This window comes from Excalfactoria chinensis, chromosome 1, assembly GCF_039878825.1.
Source record: "Excalfactoria chinensis isolate bCotChi1 chromosome 1, bCotChi1.hap2, whole genome shotgun sequence".
In the NCBI taxonomy this organism is placed as follows: domain Eukaryota; kingdom Metazoa; phylum Chordata; class Aves; order Galliformes; family Phasianidae; genus Excalfactoria; species Excalfactoria chinensis.
Genome location: NC_092825.1, coordinates 8,184,991 through 8,205,129, shown reverse-complemented (window position 1 = coordinate 8,205,129; position 20,139 = coordinate 8,184,991). Strand labels below are relative to the sequence as shown.

General features: G+C 34.7%; 1 protein-coding gene across 2 annotated transcripts in view; it reads right to left on the bottom strand.

The window, feature by feature from the left end:
• Nucleotides 1-20,139, bottom strand: part of SEMA3A (semaphorin 3A) — a 168,907-nt gene that overhangs the window by 83,810 nt on the left and 64,958 nt on the right. The window contains exon 4 of one of the 2 annotated variants that reach the window (XM_072331780.1): nt 14,958-15,077. The exons of the other annotated variant lie outside the window; for it this stretch is intronic. Within the exon in view, the coding sequence (XP_072187881.1) occupies nt 14,958-15,077 (120 nt within the window). The remainder of the gene's footprint in view (nt 1-14,957; nt 15,078-20,139) is intronic. 2 annotated transcript variants of the gene reach the window in all.

Sequence of the window (20,139 nt, the reverse complement as noted above, 5' to 3'; positions counted from 1 at the left end):
AAAACAAATCATTTTTCATGGGACTCTCTATCATTCTTTGACCAAATAATAATAATAATAATAATAATAATAATAATAATAATAATAATAAAGCTTTTTTAGCTTTCTTTTTAACACTTTTATTTTGTGTTTCTGATATGTCACTGTTTTTACAATGTCAAGAAATTATCTCGAGTTAAAAAATTTATAGTACTATAATCTTTGGACAGACAGATTTAGAATTTCTGTATTAGCCATCGTTTACAATGCATTCTTACTATCTCCCTTCAAGGTAATCCTTTTTACAGTGGGTCATGGCTTTTCAATGTCAGCGTCAAAACACATTTTCACAAAGAAATAAAGGCCAAATTCACAAACGTACAAATGACAAGCAGAGAGAGCTTGTATCCCAGCTTGCTTTCCTGCAAAATCCTTTGAAAGGCTAAATGGCTGTTTCAATCCAAGCACTAATCTTTAGAGCTATATCAGTATGTTTGAATGTATTGAGGCTCCTGTAAACAGATGTACTTTGTGACTGTACACTGAGCTTAGTTTAAGAACAGCTTATTTCAGTCACTTTCAGGCAGCTAAAAGCAGATCTGAAATAATACTTTAACTGAAATGAGAATGTCTGTGCAGGGATTTTCACTACCTTAGTGAGACATTCACAGTTTTGCTTATGGACAAGGCTTAAGTCATGCAGAGAGGTCTTCCACTATCCAAACCCTGACTGCCTTGTTCAGTCTCTCATCTTTTGTTTCCCTCCCTTCACTGAGGTTAATCAAAGTCAACTTTTCCAATTACTTTTATATATATATCCCCAATAATCTTTCAGAGAATACATAAATTTTGTTGATGCATCAGACAAATATTTTTGTGATCTTGTTCCATATTAAGTGATGTGTAAACTTTCTGTGTCCTAAATTCAGTATGATATGAGTTTAACAGATTTTTCAACTAGGAACCAAAATTCTTGATCTAGATTAAACTCTACAAACTTCAAGAGATTTGTTGTCCAGTAAATATCTCAGCAAAGATCTTTGGCATAGCAACCATAAAATGATGAAGGGTGTTACTCTTTCATTACTCCTACACTTGAGTAATGAAACCAGATCTGCATTTTGTATAATTCAAGATAATAAAATGCATAAACAGAAAGGTTTGTTAAAACAGAATAAAACAAACTGTTGTTCAGAAAAAGTAAATGAAGTTAAGCACTTCAACCAGCTATAGTCAAATTGAATGTGCCACCATGACTATTGTTGATACAGCACCTTCATGATCACTGATGCTTAGCCAAGTAGAAAATGAAACTTGACTCAAGTCACAAAAAGAAAAACAAACAGCATTTTTGTTTCAGTTTTCTGCTGTTTGACACATGGTTTGTATTGTAGGTGCAGTCATACCTCTTATGAAACCCTTTGCAAGCTGGTAAATAAATGTTAGCTTCACAAAGTAATGTTTAGTAAACTTTTTCAGATTTTGTACTGTTTCCATACTTCAAGCAACCTGGAAGTAAGGAATGAAATAATTTGACTCACTGCTTTAAAAAGTAATCAGTGCCATTTGTTTTTTGATTACACGTATGCTGACCCATAATTAGAAAAACCAAATTATACATCAGGGGAAAATAATTCCTTAGAATAGAGTCTTCCTCTCTCAGACTTTTTTTCTTCTTAATTTCCCTTCAACAACATGTCTGGAATGAGGCAGGAACAACCAGTTTATATACTTCTACGATTTCTACTCTGCTCAAGTAGAAATCTGTAGTATCTAAGAAACCAAAGAATGGAAAAGCCAATTCTTTTAGACACTTTATATTAAGTGTTTTATTATTAATAATAATAATTATTATTACTATTATTATTTTCACTCTTACATATTTTCTTTATACTTTATATACATATATACAACTTTATATACATATACATACAACTTTATATACTCTGGAAACTCAGTCCTTATGTGTGTAGAGGGTCTTTCAAGGACATCTGAAGCTTATTCACTGGGCAGATAACGCTGCCAGGGTTATTTTAGCTTGTCTGGAGGAGGTTTTTTCTGGCCTGGGGGCCTGGGATCATTTTCACATAACAATGACTGAAGCTTCATCTTTCAAGAAATCTCAATTGCAGAGAGTAAACCCAATTAAGGCCAAACCTCTTGGCCTCCTGAGAAGCCTGAGGTCTGAGGGAGAACCTATAATACTGGTGTATGATTAAATGAAATTGTGCATCAGCTTTGCATATGGCTGATAAGATGGTGCCACTAGTGCTAATTATCTCACTGGCACGAAAATATAAATCATGGCATGAAAAATGCAAATTTCTATCCAGAAAGTCATTTTATTTATTTATTATTTTATTTATTTATTTATTTTCACAACACTTTCCTAAGAATGTCATGAGTAAAACTTTTGGCAGCATGAGAGATTTTTTTTATTTTTTTTTTTTTCCCTCCCCGTTCTGTTAAAAGACATGATCAGGCAAAACATTTAAATAAGGATAAAACTTAAGGTATGTGAACAATGCCAATGCCTGGAGCAAAGCCAGTGTTTCAGGAGGACAGCAGAGATTTGAACTTTATACCTTCTTGTGTACATGTAAAAAGGTCTTAGATGATTATGTTTACCCAGTGGATTGTTTCTATTTAAACAGAGAAAAGGCAAAATATACTGTACATTTGTCACTGCTGGTTTGCATAATACTAGGAAATGATTTTTAAGTCAACATCTATGAAATGAGCTTTCAATACAGCTCAGAAATTATAAGGAAAAATAAATTTCTCTCACTTCTGTAGTGCCCCATTCTGTCAAGGGTGTCACCCATGTCACATTCCCACTTGAACAGTGCTCAGAAATGTTTACACACAGATCAAGCCACTTGCTCAACATTCCTGGAATGGTTTATATTAAGCACAGAAGAAAGCATTGGGCTAACAATCCCTGAAAGCATCTTTCTGATGAGTCAGATAAAGCTGTTGGTAAAACTCTAGTCACTCATTTCCAGAATTTGAAGTCCATGTAGAGAAGAGGTGTGAAAAGGATTGAGTGAATGTTTATATTTCTCCCATCCAGAGCATTACTTGAGCTCTACAGTACTTGAAAAAGGACAATGATTATTTAGACACTACATTTTTATTCAGCCCTTTTGCCATTGTTCTTTTTATTCAACAGCATAAACATTGTCTTACATACAAGGACAACCAAGATTATTTAAAAATAACTGAACATATCATCTTCAGCTTTCTGTCACCAAGCATGTTTTGCCAGATATTCTTCATTTAAGCTGATTTTTAATTTCCTTCATTAATTTTTTTCCAAAGGCATGTTTGAAGCCATATTATTTAAGGATTCCTCAAAGGTAACCAATTAATAGCTAAATAATCTTTAATTACTTTGCTGTAATGATACACATCTAAAGACATATACTGGTATACCATGACATTGAAGCACTTTAACCTAAATGTAGTTATTAGCCCTCCCATGAAAAATTCATTATGGATCATATTTCATTAATGGAGAGTATTGTGCTCTCCTCTGATTAGGCGCTTGCAAACAATTATTAATAAATCTCCCAGAGTGTGCCCATGTTGTAATTCAAACGAATCCACAGATTTCCATAAATTAAGTAGTATTTCTTTAGTAAAATACATGAAAAAGTTAGAAGAGTGACATGACAGCTCTTCTGGAGCTGATTGATACATACAGTAAAAAAGATGATAGTTGCTTAGGTCTGGACAATATATATGATTATGACTAGTCATAAAGTATTTGAAAAAGATTCAAAATGCAAATTACTACTGTACTGCAATAATTGCTAGTTGTGAATTATACCACTAGATGAGAAGATAATCCAGATTTTTAGATAATTACAGATGTACACAAATTAGGTGCCATAAGTCACTGGAACTTCTTATTGGCATGAATTTACCATTTACCACAATTCATTTATTTACTCTGCACACTACTTCTTTCTATGTTTTCCACTGACAACTGAGTGGTTTCTTATCTAGTCTTTCCCTCATATTCTTTTTTTTTTTTTTTTGACCCATGGACATAAAGGAAAAAAAAAAAAGAAAAGAAAAAAAAAAAAGGTGTTTTAAAAAATAAAATTTCCTTTGGAGAGTAAATAAAAACAACTCAGAAGCTGAAAGAAAAAGAATTTAAAAAAAAAAAATAAATAAATAAAAAAAAAAAAAAAAAAAAAAAAAAAAGAAATTTTCTTTGCTGAAGTTCCCAAGTAATAGTGGAAAGTTACTCACCCTTTTCCAATGAAATAAGTCACTTAGGAAATAACTAATTTACTCAAAGTCCATGGGGGCACACAGAAGTCTCAGGCATGTATTCCTTTTGAGTCAAGTCATAGTCATTAAAATATTTGTCTTACATAAACAAGGGAGAGGTGAAGGAAGGAACAGAGGGGCACAGTACATTTCTCTTGTATGAACAATATTTGAAAGAAGATACAGAGATTCAGTCTGGTTTATGCTCAAGAGCTCAAAGAGGAGCCAGCACATTTCCAAACAGATTTACTGACTGCCACAAACAGAAAACAAGTTGTTACAAACTATGTAAACTAGAACTGAAAATGAATGGAAGAGTAAACATATATATTTCTTTTCCCCTCTGACTTCAAGAGGTTTTATTCTTAGATTTTTAGGATGGAAAAAGCTGTTGTGAACCCTATAGATTGATTTCTAACATAACATAAGTAGTAGGTATATGGAACTAGCACAAATATTTAAAACATTGCCTATTTCATTACTATTCTTGATAGTTACTATTTGTAATATCCCAGAGACTTCCAGCAGTAAATTGATTAATTCTTCACAGCAAAAGACATAAGACTAACTTACTTATATGAAAAACAATTATTTATGGCCTTCAGCAGTCCCTTCCAACTCTAAGGATTCTATGATTCTATGATTCCATACCCACACCCTGTTTCTATATCTGATAATTTTATAAACAGTTCTTTGTTCCTTCTCTGAACAAAACACAATCTCTTATCCATTTCCCAATCCTAAATTTAGATTTCCTTCCTAGTGCCAGGTACTATTGCAGCAGTCAAACAATCATTGCTGTACTAGGTCTCATCTTCCCACAGAAGTACTGTTTAAGGATAAAGGAGTCCTATCAGACTTTTAAGAACTTGAAATACTTGATGGTTAATCTGTGTCATCTTATACCAGAAAAATAAAAAAAAATAATAAAAGAAAGTAATGAAAAAGGATGAAAGACTGTATACCTATTAAAAACACCATCTTTAAGTTTATAAAGGTATTTTTAAAATTTAGAAGGTGGTGTCATGGTTAAAATATCTGCTCATCTTTTGGAGAGATCTTTCTTTTTGCAGACATATTCTCCATGCCGTACATTCGTATATGCAATTAATTCCTATTTGTATAGATTCTCTCTTTAACAAGCAAAGTTCTAATCATTAATAAAAACATCAGTGTTTGCCATTATTTTCTTATTGAACATGGAATAGTGGTATTTTGTGAACTTATTTTGATAGTAACAAATTTGAGATATTCTTTGTACGACACAGGGCAGAGAAGAAATTCAGTTTATGAATCTTATAAAAGCAAGAAGGCATCTGGAAAGTATTATGGAAACATTTTCACATAAATATGAGTCTGTCCATAAAAAGAGGATGGTCAAGATAGCAAGAGAAGAACAATTATTTACTGTTTCATCAGGCAATCACTGGAAATACCTATGCACTGGTCTTTACTCACAGAAAAAGTAGCTTCACCTGCAGCTTCTCTGCTTTTTGTCAAAGGAGAAATAAGATTTAACCGTTGTGCAGAAGCCAGTTTTGTCATGCCAAACGCAGCTGCTGATGAAAGGAAGAATAGGGTGCTTGGAAGCACACCAAGGGAGCCTCCCATTGTTGGAAAGCTACTTTTTTCTTTCCTGAATCTGTTTGAAAAATTACTTTTAAATCCATGAGTACTCTCATCTTTGCTCTGGAGAAATGCTCCTTTTCTGGGTATTTGGAGTCTCTTCCAACCAGATGTAGCAGGAGGATGTTTTTGCAGAGAAGCTTAGCTATGGCCACCAAGAAGGCAATACTGCTGCCACATACTGTCTGGGCCTTCCAGGGAATGACCAGAGGCCTTCTACTGTGCAAAACACACTGAGAGAACACAAAAGGGATATGTATGAGGTTGGTCCTTTCATGGAAATAAGCGAAGCTTTCAGACTCACTTTTTAAATTGTACGTCTAAGTTCTGAGAGTTGAATATATTCCACGGCCTTTAAAACTCAAATCTGAAAAGTACTTCACAACACATTAGCTCATAAAATTTTAGACAAAGTCCAGCAAAGTCAATTACTGTCAGCAGGATCCTGGTTATCTCCTTGCATCTTCATATTTATAATATTCTTCCATTAGTTCATGGTTGTGCATTTCACAGCTCCATGGCCACCAGCAGCTGAAACCTGCTGCATTGTGACCTCGATTGTTTAAAGCCTATTTGACAAGATGTTTGTACTGAGCTACAAACGAAATACAGTCACTTCCTTCAGCTGTAGAAATCACACTCAACATGTGATTCTCCTCCATGAGGTCAGGCCATGTCAAATGGAGATTTGTGACAAGGATCACACAATAAAAAATATTGCTTTGATGTTGATCTTTCAAAATCTGTTCTTGGTAATGCCTTCTTTCAGTTTTGTTTCTTCCTGCACCTCTAAATCAAGAAATAATTCTATTTATAAATCATTTCCTCAATTAAAGCTGTCTACACTATATGCTGCCTTTCCACTGTTTTTATTAAATTGTTTTCTCAACAGATGGTGGTTTGTTGTTTTTTTTTTTTCTCCCGTGTTAGTTGAAAGATCAAAGGATTCAACCATACTTGTCTTTTATTTCAAAAGGTGTGTGGATGAAATTTTGCATGTGTTTCATGACCGTGAAACTGGGCTAATGCTTTAAATTGTTACTCTAATAAGAGGTAAATGCTGATCTTCTGTGCTATTAGTAACACTATGGACTCTCATGGAAGAACACAGTATTCGCACCCAGAAAACTAGATCTATATCTTAATCTGATTATCATCTCTCTAAATAAAACAATCTAATTTTGTAATGAATAAGGATAATTGGATTATCTCAGGGCAAAATTAGGTAATCATTTGCCATCAAGAATATTTACATTCTGGAAATAAATGATGTATCATAACATCCTTTAATTTATTTGCTACTTGCAAATAGTGGACATAGCAATCATTACAATTAATATTTCAATATTAATAATAAGATTTCATAATATTAATAATAATATTTCAAAGCAACCACAAATCTCCAAGTCATCTCTCTAGTAATGTAAGAAAATCACACTTTTTCTCTAATTATACAAATGAGTAAACATCAGTCTGTTACACTGATACAGGGCTCCGCTGAAGAAAACTGTTGCATGAAAAAGCACCCAAGATATTAAACGAATATTAGAACCAGCTCCTAAGAGTTCCTTTAACTTGAATCATGCATTATCTGAACATATTCAATGTTACTCACCCCTTATCTGACTCAATTTTAAAGGGGTAGACTCATAAAGTAAGATAGTACATGTCTTAGAAGTGAAAATCCACCTAGCAGTACTACATGTGCACGTGGGCACACTCCATTCCATGAATTTCCTTCCATGGAGGTCTCTTTCTATCTCTCTCACTTTTCTTTTCTTTTCTTTTCTTTTCTTTTTTTTTTTTTTTTTTTTTTTTTTTTTTTTTCCCTACCCTCTAGCATCGTAAACAAAAGTTTTCCCACAGTTCTGAGACTCATTTCTTTGAACCTAATGAATATGTCGACTGGCTTTAGTTTCTCATTCATGGAAGTCATTCAGCTGTGGCATACTGTATACAGTTCTCCACTGCAATCAACCAGCATTTCTCAGTAGCAGAAGGCCAAAAGCTTGGTACACTGGGGAAACAATGGTCTTCTTAGTTATCTCAGTGGAAGCATGCTAGCGCATAGATTTCACTCATTAGGAGACGATGGATTCAAAATCAGTGCTACCCTTCATGCTAGGCTTTTTTTTTTGCATTAAGAAAATCTAGATTTTTTTTTTTTTTTCTGTTACTTTGTGTGAGGCAATTTTACAGATTAATAGAAGAAATTACACAAGATTTTGCTACTACAAAATTTCATTCAGTAGCATGGCAAGCCTCTATTGATAAAACTAAATTCACAGAAACACCAGTGCTTTCTACAGTCCTTATTCTTATTCTTATCAGTTCTCTTTCATCTCAGGGAAGTTTTTGATTAAAACAAACTGCAGAGTGTTGGAAAATCACCTGCAGCATGATTTTAATTTACATTTTCTTCAAAACAGATATATATATATATATATATATCATATATATATATATATATTATGAATAGACTCAGAGATCTGCCATAACAATTTAGATATATTTATCAAGTTCTAAACAAAAGTTATTTGCTAAATAGCTGAACTAAACAGACTTTAATAATAATAGGGGATTCATTAGTGTTTTCTGCTGCACAACAAATGACCATTGTAGTTGTAAATGTCATGTCTTTGTTCTGCTTCTTCTCATATTTCACACCTCTATATGACTTAATGAAGAACTATGCTTTCTTTTTCCTTAAGACAATTAAGTTGGTGGTCTTAGGAATAAAGGTGAAGAAATAAACTAGCCCAACATACTGTTTTGACTCATGACAGTTTTAAAATTTCATTTCATTTCCAGCTTGTAAATGCTCAGCTTGTAAATCTCCAAGTGAATCTCAGACATAATTACTGACTTTTTGACACTTCATATATAAATAGATTCCAAATTGCTTAGGTGTAATTATAAAATATACAAGGGCAGAACTGAATGCATTAAAAGACAACTGAAAACCTACAATATTCATATTTGCTGTAAATGATTAAAGCATGACCATTTGCTAAACACTTTCCCAAAAATGGTATTTTCACTGTATCTGAAATTTAAGGTACTGAGCCAGATTCTTTGCACATATATAATTTGGAGTAGTCCTATTTTTACAATTGTAACTTTTTCTGTTAAATGGAAGAGAGTACATCTATCGATTCTCAAATATTCCACTGCCATAAATGCTCATCTTTCTCAAATGACTATGTCAGGAAAATGAACAATATCTGCAAATTTAAATTATTATACCTTTAGTTTTGTGGTTTACTCCAAAAGTTTAGTAACTATTATAATATTAATAGGAAATCAATTCTTCTGTTAATATAGGATGCTTAGAAAAAATAAAAAAAAAAAAATCACAATATTCTTTTCTTCAGTATCTATCTGCTTGGGATGAAACCTCTGTAGCAGCTATGTAGACTTTCATAACAGTGAGAGGTAGGAATAATTTCAGCCATCATTGTCATGTGTTCTACTCAATTTAATGAAGTTTACCTCATAAATTAACCTATTCCAATTGCTAAATTAACATATTAAGAATAATAATCTCACTTTAAAGCAACTACTCTGGAAATTATTTTTTACTGGAATTATCTTTTGGTTCAGAGTGAAAGAAAGGGGTTTTGAAAAATCTGAATTTTGTTACCACATTATTTAGCAGTCAAGTCTTCAAAATGCAGCTAAAGTCAAAGGAGATCTGCGACATATTCATAAATAATAAGCTTTAACTATCAGCCTGATTCATATTTGTTTACAAAGAGGTTTATGGAGTTTTTCAAAAAGTCTTTTAAATGGTGATCAAGTTACCTCTTCATGTTGATCTCCTACTCCTGTAACTGTATCACAAGATAAAACCATGTAACAAGAGATGCCATTTGGGAAATACGAAAAAAATACTGCTGCATGATGGTGCTTATTACTATGTCGATCTTCCAACATCTTGTCAAGGATTACTAGAATAAATTGCTCACTTAGTTTATTCTATGACAAAGGATAGAGATGCTCTCTGTTCCCTTCTTATACTCCTGTAAATATTGTTTTTGAGTCACTGGAAAGTTCTCTTCAACATATCCATTCCCAATCAATAATAGTCAATTATGGCTTGCAAAAACTATTACATGCTATATATAGATGCATATAACTGCATACAAAACTATATACTTCCTAAATGCTAGGAAGATTACATGCAAGCCAAGATTTATTCTTCTTGACAAGTGGAGGTAAATTGTGCATATTTGAAAAGTCTAATTTCATGCAGTCTTCATGGAGGGTAGCCTGAGGGACTGGAAATCAATGCAGTCTTGATTAGTGATGGTTTGCAGATCCATCAGCCTCCAGAAAAATCAAGGGCCTTTATTTTATGATTTTGGCCATTGGACCTGTGAAATACCTGGACTGATCTGAGATTAATGATGCCTACAAACCTACAAAACCTGAACTAAAGCAAAAAAATCTACTACCTGCAGTTTTCTAATATATCAGAAAGCATAATGAAATACTTGTTTTTCCAGGACAAAATCAGCCAGAAGACTGAAAGCAGTGCTTTACAAAGCACTTTCCTTTAGGCTTCCTAAATGTTACACAACATTTTCTTTCAGCAGTAGCACCAGTCCTTCAATTAAAGTGTCCCTGCAAAGTCATTCTTTTAAGAAAATCTGTTTTTTGATCACTATATGCATATGCATTTGTATAATATGTACCGACATATATACGTACAGGTGGTTGAAAAAAGCAGATGCATAAATATATAAGAACAGGATGTCCATTACTTAGAAAATGCACTCTAGACCTCTTCTAATGTAAAGTACAGAAGGGAGGGGGTGGGGGAAGAAGAAGGTATAATTCAGCAAAATTTTATGAGTTGAACTAAAAAAATTTAAAATACACAGAGACCGGAAAAAGTAAATACGTTACAGGTGGTAGCATTATATAACTTCATATGCAATAACTTAATGTTTTATGTACATCATAAATCTGAACTAAACTTAGAGCTTCTCTTTTGATTACAAATGAGAAATAAACTGCAACTAAAGAGATCTCATGCCTTTCAAGTTCATCCAGTTAAAAATGAGTTTTAATCTGTCAGACATTGACAAGAAAATTGAAATTAGGAGACAATAAAAGAAGTGGGGTTAGTTCTTCAGACAGCATCTGCTGATTTACCTCCACTGAAGAAATTCTAATGTATTCCTGCTGAGGATCTGGCAAACAGTTTTGTACAGCTCTTTGCAGTTCCTGTCTTGAGTGCTAAAAAAAGTGCACTCTCTGTACTTCCACCTGTATGTAAGGGTTAAGTAAATGGAAAATTCTGCTCTTTCCTTAAACAGGACTGTTCCCCACTTGTTCATGCAAACTACCCCAAAGGGAGCCCTGGGGAAATGGAGCAGGGCTGCTCCCCCTGATCTGGCACACACAAGCAGGTGCATTCTGCATCCTGTTGTGATTTTCTAGTGGGTTTAATGCACCTCTGTGTCTCCCTGCAGTTGTATGTGTTCCTTTCAAGTGCAGATCTGACTTCTGCAATTTTGCAGCCATAAGAATATAATTCCTGCACATTTGGTAAAGTTTCCACAGAAGTCAGTGGGAATAAAACATAGCTCTGATAATTACTTTCTTATATTTTGTAGTAATTACGTTCTTGTACTAGATTGCATTACCTGGAGAGAATGTTGCTTGTTGCCCAACTTCAGGTCCCCAAAGCCGATGTAGGTGTCTATATTAGGTCATCTTACTTAAATTCAGACCTACACAGTATAGATATTTGCATATGAGCCAGTTTGCCCTGTTTGGTGAAGGTACAAATATAGCCTCTCCCATAGATGACCTCAAGGTTTAAATTAGGCTCTCCTCAGGTATTTTGGACATACACATGTTCTGTCTAAATATGTTCTTTCCTGCTTACTCATGGCTTACGTGCTTAAAGTCTATTCAAACATTAGCTTTATTCTTCTCTCTAAATACTGTGGTTATTCACTCCCACATCTGGAATGGATTTAAGCACAGATTAGTCTGCTTTACTCCTTAGAATGCAGTGTAATTCACAACATATTAGTCTGTATACATTTGCACAGATCATTTTTAATCAGATGCACAGCATGCTGTTCATATCCTTTTACCTTTTTATTATTATTTCTTATACTGTAGTTCATCAAACTCAATTATATCTGCCTAGTTTCATCACTAGAAATGGCTTTCTTCAAGTATGGAATAGGGCTGTAATACTGTTTCATATCAAAGAGATATTCAACAGACTTAACAAATCATATTCCCCATTACTTTATAACTGTCACACAAAGTAATTTATTTCCTTTCCCCAGACATAAGAATTGTACCATATTCCATCCTCTTGCAGCCTATGCCAATTGCTTCCAGTGTCTCCTCTATCACTTCCCACTCTTTTCTTTGAATTACATTTTTTCCATCCTCTTCAGTTTGACACACACTAATTTCCTCTCCTCCAGCAGACTCAGACAGGTGGGTTCTATTCTGCCATCACATAAACAAGCAATTTTATTAGACAGTAGATACATTCCCCAACTATTCTCTAATCTGTTCACATTTACCTCTCTAAGTGCCTTAAAATAAACAAGCAGATGGTGAAGTCTGTTAATTTTCCACAAGTTTTTGGCAAAAAATGAATCCTCAGGAAACATTTTAGATAGCAATTTTTTTAACTCAAAATCAGTCCCTCACCTTCATTTTCACATTTTACCTTTATTAGTGTGTTATGAAGGCATAAACTATTTAGGGTACAGAAGCAGTGGCTCTTTGACATGTCCATTGCTGCTGTTTGACATCAGCACATAAACCAGCTGGCTTCTACAGATGCAGAGTGCAGGGCTAAGATTGCATTCCCCCACTGTGGAATAGCTGCTGTCAGTCAAACACATTCCCCTTGCCCCTGCTCCTGCAGAAGGTGCACATTTGTAATTCCTGCCTAGGCCACTGGTGTAAAAGAGAAAGCTCTAACTCGGAGAGAGGCAGTCCAGATTATTTCTCATTGTAATCTTAATCAATTCATTTACTCATCCCATTCGCATTTTATCAAGTGAGTGACAAGTCACAGACTGATATTAGGTGGGTACAGCTACCTCCCTCTTACCCCAGTTTCACTCATCACAGATAAAGATAGACTGGAAAGGAAGTGACTCCTCCTGCACAATCATCCAGAGAATACAGAAGCAGAAGGTGAGGATAATTTCACTCACAGTTCAAATATGAAATCAGAAGTTAACAGTGACCATGGCAGTTCAGAGGAAGATCCTCCTTTCTCTTGTTTGGGAAGCTGAAACTACAGTCCATGAAAATGGTTCAGACACTGGGTGCTAACAAACTCACTGTGAAATGACCAAAAAATGTAGTGATTTAGATTTTGTTGATAGTTCTGAACTGCTAGAAGGAAGCTACAACAAACATCCTCTTTCAGCTCCTGGGCCAAATGCATCAATACAAGTCTTTCAATACACAGAATGTTAAACCAAGGTTGGATCTGGCCTTGTATCTCAGATCATCCTTCCTATAAATTCTTGATAAAGTGTGTGTTATTTTTATGGCACAGTCATAAAACAGCCAAACGCAGAAGTAAATGACCTCATACCAGCTATCTCTCAGCAGATAGATTCACTTGGCAGATAGCCAAGGATTGATTGACACACATCTGACGGAACTAGAGTTAATTAATACGTCTACCAATTCCCAAATGGATCTCAGGAAGCAGAGAATCTGTTTAATGCAGTAAGCAATGACATACTGTGTGTGGTCAAGATATAATCACTAATTGCCAAGAATGCATTCTGGAATAAAATATTAACTAACATATATATGTATATATTAAAAAAAAAAAAAAAAAAATCAGACAAAACCCTTCTACACTGCAGCTCCTTCATTCCTTCAAAACCTTATGTTTAAAACATTATAAAGACTCACGTTTCAAATATCAAAAGACATTTTTATAGAGAAGAATAGTTTCCAGACTATAAAGGTAACACTCAAAAAAATCTGTAAGCTTTTCTACAAGAATTTCTGTTTTTTAAATAACTGAATCCACATTCAGTTAACAGTGATGTCTTTCTTTTCACAGAACTCTGAAAACCTGAATTGCAAAATCATCAGGTAAGTTGAAAGATTTGTTCTTCAGATATCACAGAAGCTACCAGTAACATAAATATAGATTCACCAATAAAATATATCCTTAAGTGAAATAAGTGACTGCTGAAAATACAGCAGAAATCTGGCTGCTAAACTGAGTCAGTCTATGGAGCAACACTCAGTTAAGTCAGAATGAAAGAAAAGTGGATTTACTGATGTTGTGTACCTAGATTACTAGAGGAAATAATAATGATAATAACAACAACAAAATATTTGCTTTTCTAGAAGGAAAAGGATAGAAATGGAATTAACTGGATGAGCACAGAGTCATTTGAGTGTAATCTTCAGACAGCAACATAAGCATGGACCTATTGCTTTCTGTGGATGACATTGTTTTTCACAGGAGAAGACCATGTTTATCTATTTAGTTACTACAATCACTGACAAAAAAAGAACGATTCTATGCTTTTTTGCAGTACTTAGCAAAAGTCAGCAAAATAAAGGTTTAAAAAAAAAAAAAGAGGAGAAGAGAGGGAAAATAATTTATTTTGTGAAGAAACAAAACTTAGATTGGATACGAAACCCAGTTGCTATGTCTCGTCAAATCTGAAAAGTGGTATTTATGAATACGTAACACTGTTTTAAATCCTAGCTGGGAGAAATAGACTGTGGTGTCAGACTGTACCAACAAGTAAGACAGTAAAAGACAAAGTTGGTCTCAGATTAAAGGCACTGGCTGTACTATGAAGTAGGCAGAATGGGCTTATTGGTATTTAAGTAAGACCCTGAGGGAAAGGATGCTCTGTGTGGGAGAAAAGCATAGATTCAGTTGTGATCTATCAATCAGCACGTCAGCACCAGAGGCAGGAGCAGGTCTTACCAGATCTGTTCCCTGAGCCACAGAAAATGAGTGAGTGTGCCTCGTGGCTAAACACCAATAAAGATTAAATGAGGGAAAAGAGAAATATTGTTTTAAGATAATTTACCTCAGGATGGCTTCCAACTTCAATATAAGTGCACATGGGATGAAAAGCCCCCGTTCCACAGGCGTACAAGTGTGTTTGGTTATAAGTCTTAAGCACCTTGATGAAATTAGCACATTCTCTCTGCAAAGAAAATGAAAAAAACAAAACAAAACAAAACAAAAAAGCATTTATCCACAAAGTTAATTCAGTGATTATGACTAATAGGGGTGCTTCTGGGTTGTGGATATACCTCTGAATGATTTTAAAGGTGTGATCATTTCAAGCTGTTTATAAACATGTTTAGAATGAAGTATTTAATAAATAGCCTCAGTTACGATCTCATTTAAATATCTTTGGTTGTCGTTTATTAACAACAACCCTGAAGAAAAAATTACACAACAAATTGTCCTCATTTTTGTTTCAGACACTTTTCATCTCTGTAATTTATGGCACTGCCATGTTTGTAAGACAAAGCCCATTTATAGAAAAGTGTCAGAATGAAATAATGAAGAAAAATGGACCAACTGTTTGTATTCAATTAAGTAACAGTTAGGGAAAAATAAAAAAATTTTAAAAAGTGATGGGCCAGATGGAAAAAGCTGATGAAAAACAAATCATTAATATAACATTTCTAACAACAGTATGAATGCTGCCTCATTTTCATTGTCTATGCTTAGGAAACAGTTCTGAAAGGATGAATACATGCATTTAACTTTACTGAAACTGTGTATGACTCCTGGAATGTAAGCTATGTAAGACTTGGACTTTACATATTCTACCTGACCAAATTATCAATCAAGAGTGATTTTAGTTCTCAACACCCAAAACAAGCACTAACAGCCCCTAGTACAAACATAATCTGTTGTCTGTTAGAAAAAAATACCATCATTAATGCCTAACGGTATTAAAATGGAAATATCTAACTTGATAGTCAAGATGTTGATTGCTTTTTTCCTGTTTATTTTATATTTTCATTTAAATCAGGTCTAAAAATGAAAATAAACATCAGTGCCTCCGAATCAGTCTACTAACACAATTATAAATAATGAATTTCAAATAGGAGAAAAGAAAAATGAATTAAAATAGACATTTGCAGTTTAAAAAATAAAAATAAAAAAATGAGGAAGCTTTTCTATGTACATATTTTCTTTTCATCTGAAGTCTGCATCAGCATTTGGTTTCAGCCCCAAATGGGCTTGCTCATCCATCTCTATTGCTATACTCTCCATTTCCTACTTTTGCTAACTGTACTCAGTATCTCGCCAAGTAAACGAGGGCATGTGGTGATAACCACCTCTGAAGAGGTCTCACTGACTGGCATCCTCCCTCTCTGTAACTTTCTTGCTAATTTAACAAGATAATCTCAAAGAGAAAATAATGTTTCTGCCATGAAAATGCATGTACAATTTGAAGCATGCCTTAGGCTACTGCTTGGACAAACAACAACCTTAGATACTCTGCTTCTCAGCTTCTCATCCACTGCACTGAAATGACATTGCTCTTCCAGTGTTACCCTTTATTTGCATAAAAGATAATGGAGATGTATTAAAAAGAGTACCCCAGAGAAAAGTATAAGGAATCATACTATGTCTTTGGTCTACTGCTGACAACTTAAGTTAATCTTCCAACTGAGATGGAAGAGAAAGCATAAAGATAGTTAAGGTAATCCAACAGGAAATTGAAAGAAATAGAGATGGATGTTACCAGAGGTCTTTCTAAATTCTTTCCATTCTGACCTTTCTTAATGAAAACACACACAAACTCTGTTGCATGCTTATTCTTCCTCCCACACATATATAAACACAAAAATACATTTATCATATAGACTCACAAACTGCTTTGTACTGTCACAATGACAGAATATTAAACAAATATCTAGCATAAGTTAGTTAAAGGACATTGTATTTCTGTATTGTTCTTAATGTTATTTTCAGTTGTTCTTTTCAATAAAAGAAATATGGAGAAACTGTGCAAATGTATTAATAATTCAATGGCTGCAGTAGTAAAAATGAGCAACTACTGTAAATTCACAAAACATTAAACAAAATAAAGTAGATCTTTACTTAAGCTCTGATACTCCACATTAGATGCTTCAGCTGAAGCATCTAACATTGATTCCGCTTAATTTAAAACTGACCAATGATTTGTGCATTGTTAAGGAATCCAGAATTTTCTTCCTCAGATTTGGATCTGGACAAATTTAACTACATTACTGTTTCAGAACATGCCTTGGTTTTCCAGATTTCACGTACCATGATTTTAGAAATGTCTGTATGATCTAAAATAGTATATGAAAGTTTTTAAGAATTGCCTGCCTCGAGGAAATAAAATATCAGGTGCCAGTGGTATTTACAAAAGGGTAGAACTACATCCAGTATGAAACAGGTTTCCATTGAGCTATCCTAATTTACAGCAACATGGTACCTGTGACATGATATACAATCAATAAATACTGTTCAGCTGCCTATGACATAAAGCAAAAGGTTTTAGATAGCTAATGTTTTAAAGGTGAGATGGAAAACCCTCCTTTGCTTGTGAGCAGAGCCTTCTTTGATTCCTATGGAAGGAAGGAAGGAAGGAAGGAAGGAAGGAAGGAAGGAAGGAAGGAAGGAAGGAAGGAAGGAAGGAAGGAAGGAAGGAAGGAAGGAAGGAAGGAAGGAAGGAAGGAAGGAAGGAAGGAAGGAAGGAAGGAAGGAAGGAAGGAAGGAAGGAAGGAAGGAAGGATGGATTTAAATTTATGATAGCTATACTTTCATTTCAGCTGTTCAGGATTCTAGTGGAACTGTGTTATTATTGTAGAATTAATCCAGAGATATATTATATTTATATAAAAATTGCTTCTAAGAAATTTGGCTTATTTATCCTTGCTTTCAAGCCCTCTTTAATTCATTATGAAATGCATTTTTTTACAGTAGATGTCTGACAAAGACACAGTCTAGTTAAACAGGGGGGAAGGTAAATACTTAGAACAATAAACCTTTGACAATAACAAACAAACTTATTTAACATTTAAAGTTCCTAGTCCAGCTCAGACTGCTCATATAGCTTCCCTGTGTTTTATAGCTGCATAAAGGAACCATTAAGGTCTATTCAGTAAATTCTCATACACCTCCCTAACAGATTAGATTTCTTTATATATTTTACGATTGTAAAAAAAAATAAATAAAGAGGGGTATTAAACCACAATAAATGACATCAAAGTAAAGTTATAGTTCTGATTTAAGCCCTTGTCAACTCAGGAAGCTCAAAGTGAAGTTTCCCCTCTCCCTTAGAGACAGGGCTATTCTTGCTGGAACAATAGCAACAGCCTCATTGATTTCAACTGCAGCATAATCAGAGTCCTTCCTTTGTCTAACTGTGCTTAAGTACAACTGCACGGATATACTATGATGTGTGGAAACATCATTGTACCTATGAATTTGTGAATGATACCCTGAGCTGAGCAAGAATTTGTTCTGTGATGGTGAATATTTAATTCTCACCATTTATGTGACTCTAGGAAGAAAAAGTTTCCTGTAAGTTCATACTGCATCAATTTTAACAGGTCTGAATGATTTATTTAAACTCCAAATCTCAGTGTGTACATAAGCTGAAGAAGATAGTTCTATAAGGGAAAATGTGTGTGCCTTGAGGAGACTTGGACCTACCACTGCACGAGATTTGGTTGACTTGACTCAAGTATCCAGGATCTGTTTCCTCATTCTTTCCCTGGTTGCACTGGTATTCAGTTGTGAAACCTGGCACACAGCTCTGCTGGTCCCAACATTGGTGGCTACATCAATTCAGCTAAGAAGCAACAACCATCCCACTTGGCTGGAGGCCCAGAATTACATGGTTGCCTCTAACTGGGCTTGTCCCACTTGGCAGATGCATCTCCTGCTGCCAGGCCCTCAGGCCAGCACTGTACTGTTGGTGGGAAGAAGCATGCCAGCAGAAGGAGGCATTTCACTACATGATCTCAGAGAGCAAGGTACTAGGAAGGAAGCAAAGCCAACAAAAGGAATGTAGCATCCTGGTAAATTCTAGCAGATGGGAGAAAATAACCACTGGAGGTACAGAGGTACTTCAGTGCTCAGCCCTGGTGAGGCCTCACCTAAAGTTCTCTGTTTGATTTTGGGCACCTCAATACGGAAAGGACATGGAGATGATGGAGCAGGACCAAAGAAGGTCAACAAGGCTTGTGAAGGGCTTGGAGAATGTGCCCTATGAGGAGCAACTGAAGGAACTGGGGCTGTTTAGTCTGGGGAAGAGGAGGCTGAGGGGAGACCTTATTGCTCTCTTCCAGTATCCGAAAGGTGCTCACAGAGAGAGTGAATCTAGTCTCTTCTCACTGGTGACAGGTGACAGGAGAGGAAATGGCCTCAAGTTGCACCAGCGTAAGTTTAGGCTGGATATCAGGAAAACTTCTTTACAAAAAGAATTGTTAAGCACTGAAATAGACTCCCCGGGAAGGTGGTTGAATCACCATCCCTGAATGTGTTTAAAAACCATTTGGATGTGGTGATCAGGGACATGATTTAGCAGAGGGTTGTTAGGGTAGTATGATTAGGTCATGGTTGGATTCGATGATCTTTAAGGTCTTTTCCAACCTGAGCAATTTTATGATTCTATGATTCTATTCTATGAAAGGAACCAAGAACCAGAAGCTTCAGTAGTCAAATTATCAGGGAATAATATTATCACTGTGTCTCTGTTCACCCTCAAAGTACCTCTGAATCTACTTTTACTCTCCCCAGGAAGAGAATGTTGTTTAAATGTTCCATCTTTTGACATATTCATAACCTTTGAATGTTCTTCTTTAACTAGAACAGTTTTAGAATGAAAATTAGAATTTCAAAGCAAAAATCATGGGTGGAATGTGTGCTGAAAATTCTTTTAGCTTAATAATGCAAATGAAAATGAGTGAAAAGTTTGCAGATTTCTCTGTAGACAGGAAATATAACTTGGATAGTTAATGAAAATACTTTTTTTTTTTTTTTTTTTTTTTTTTTTTAGAGGAACATTGGAATCACCATAGTGAATCATTATAAATTTTTCCACCTAATAGTCCTATTTCTTATAATGGGCAATTTCATATTAGGAATTTTTTTCTTTCTGTGTATAGCTAAATACAGGTTTTGTCCTAAAGACTGAGTGTATTTATACTACACAGCAGAAAGCATAAGGAAATGTTTTCATATGGTACAGAATGATTGAGGTAGAC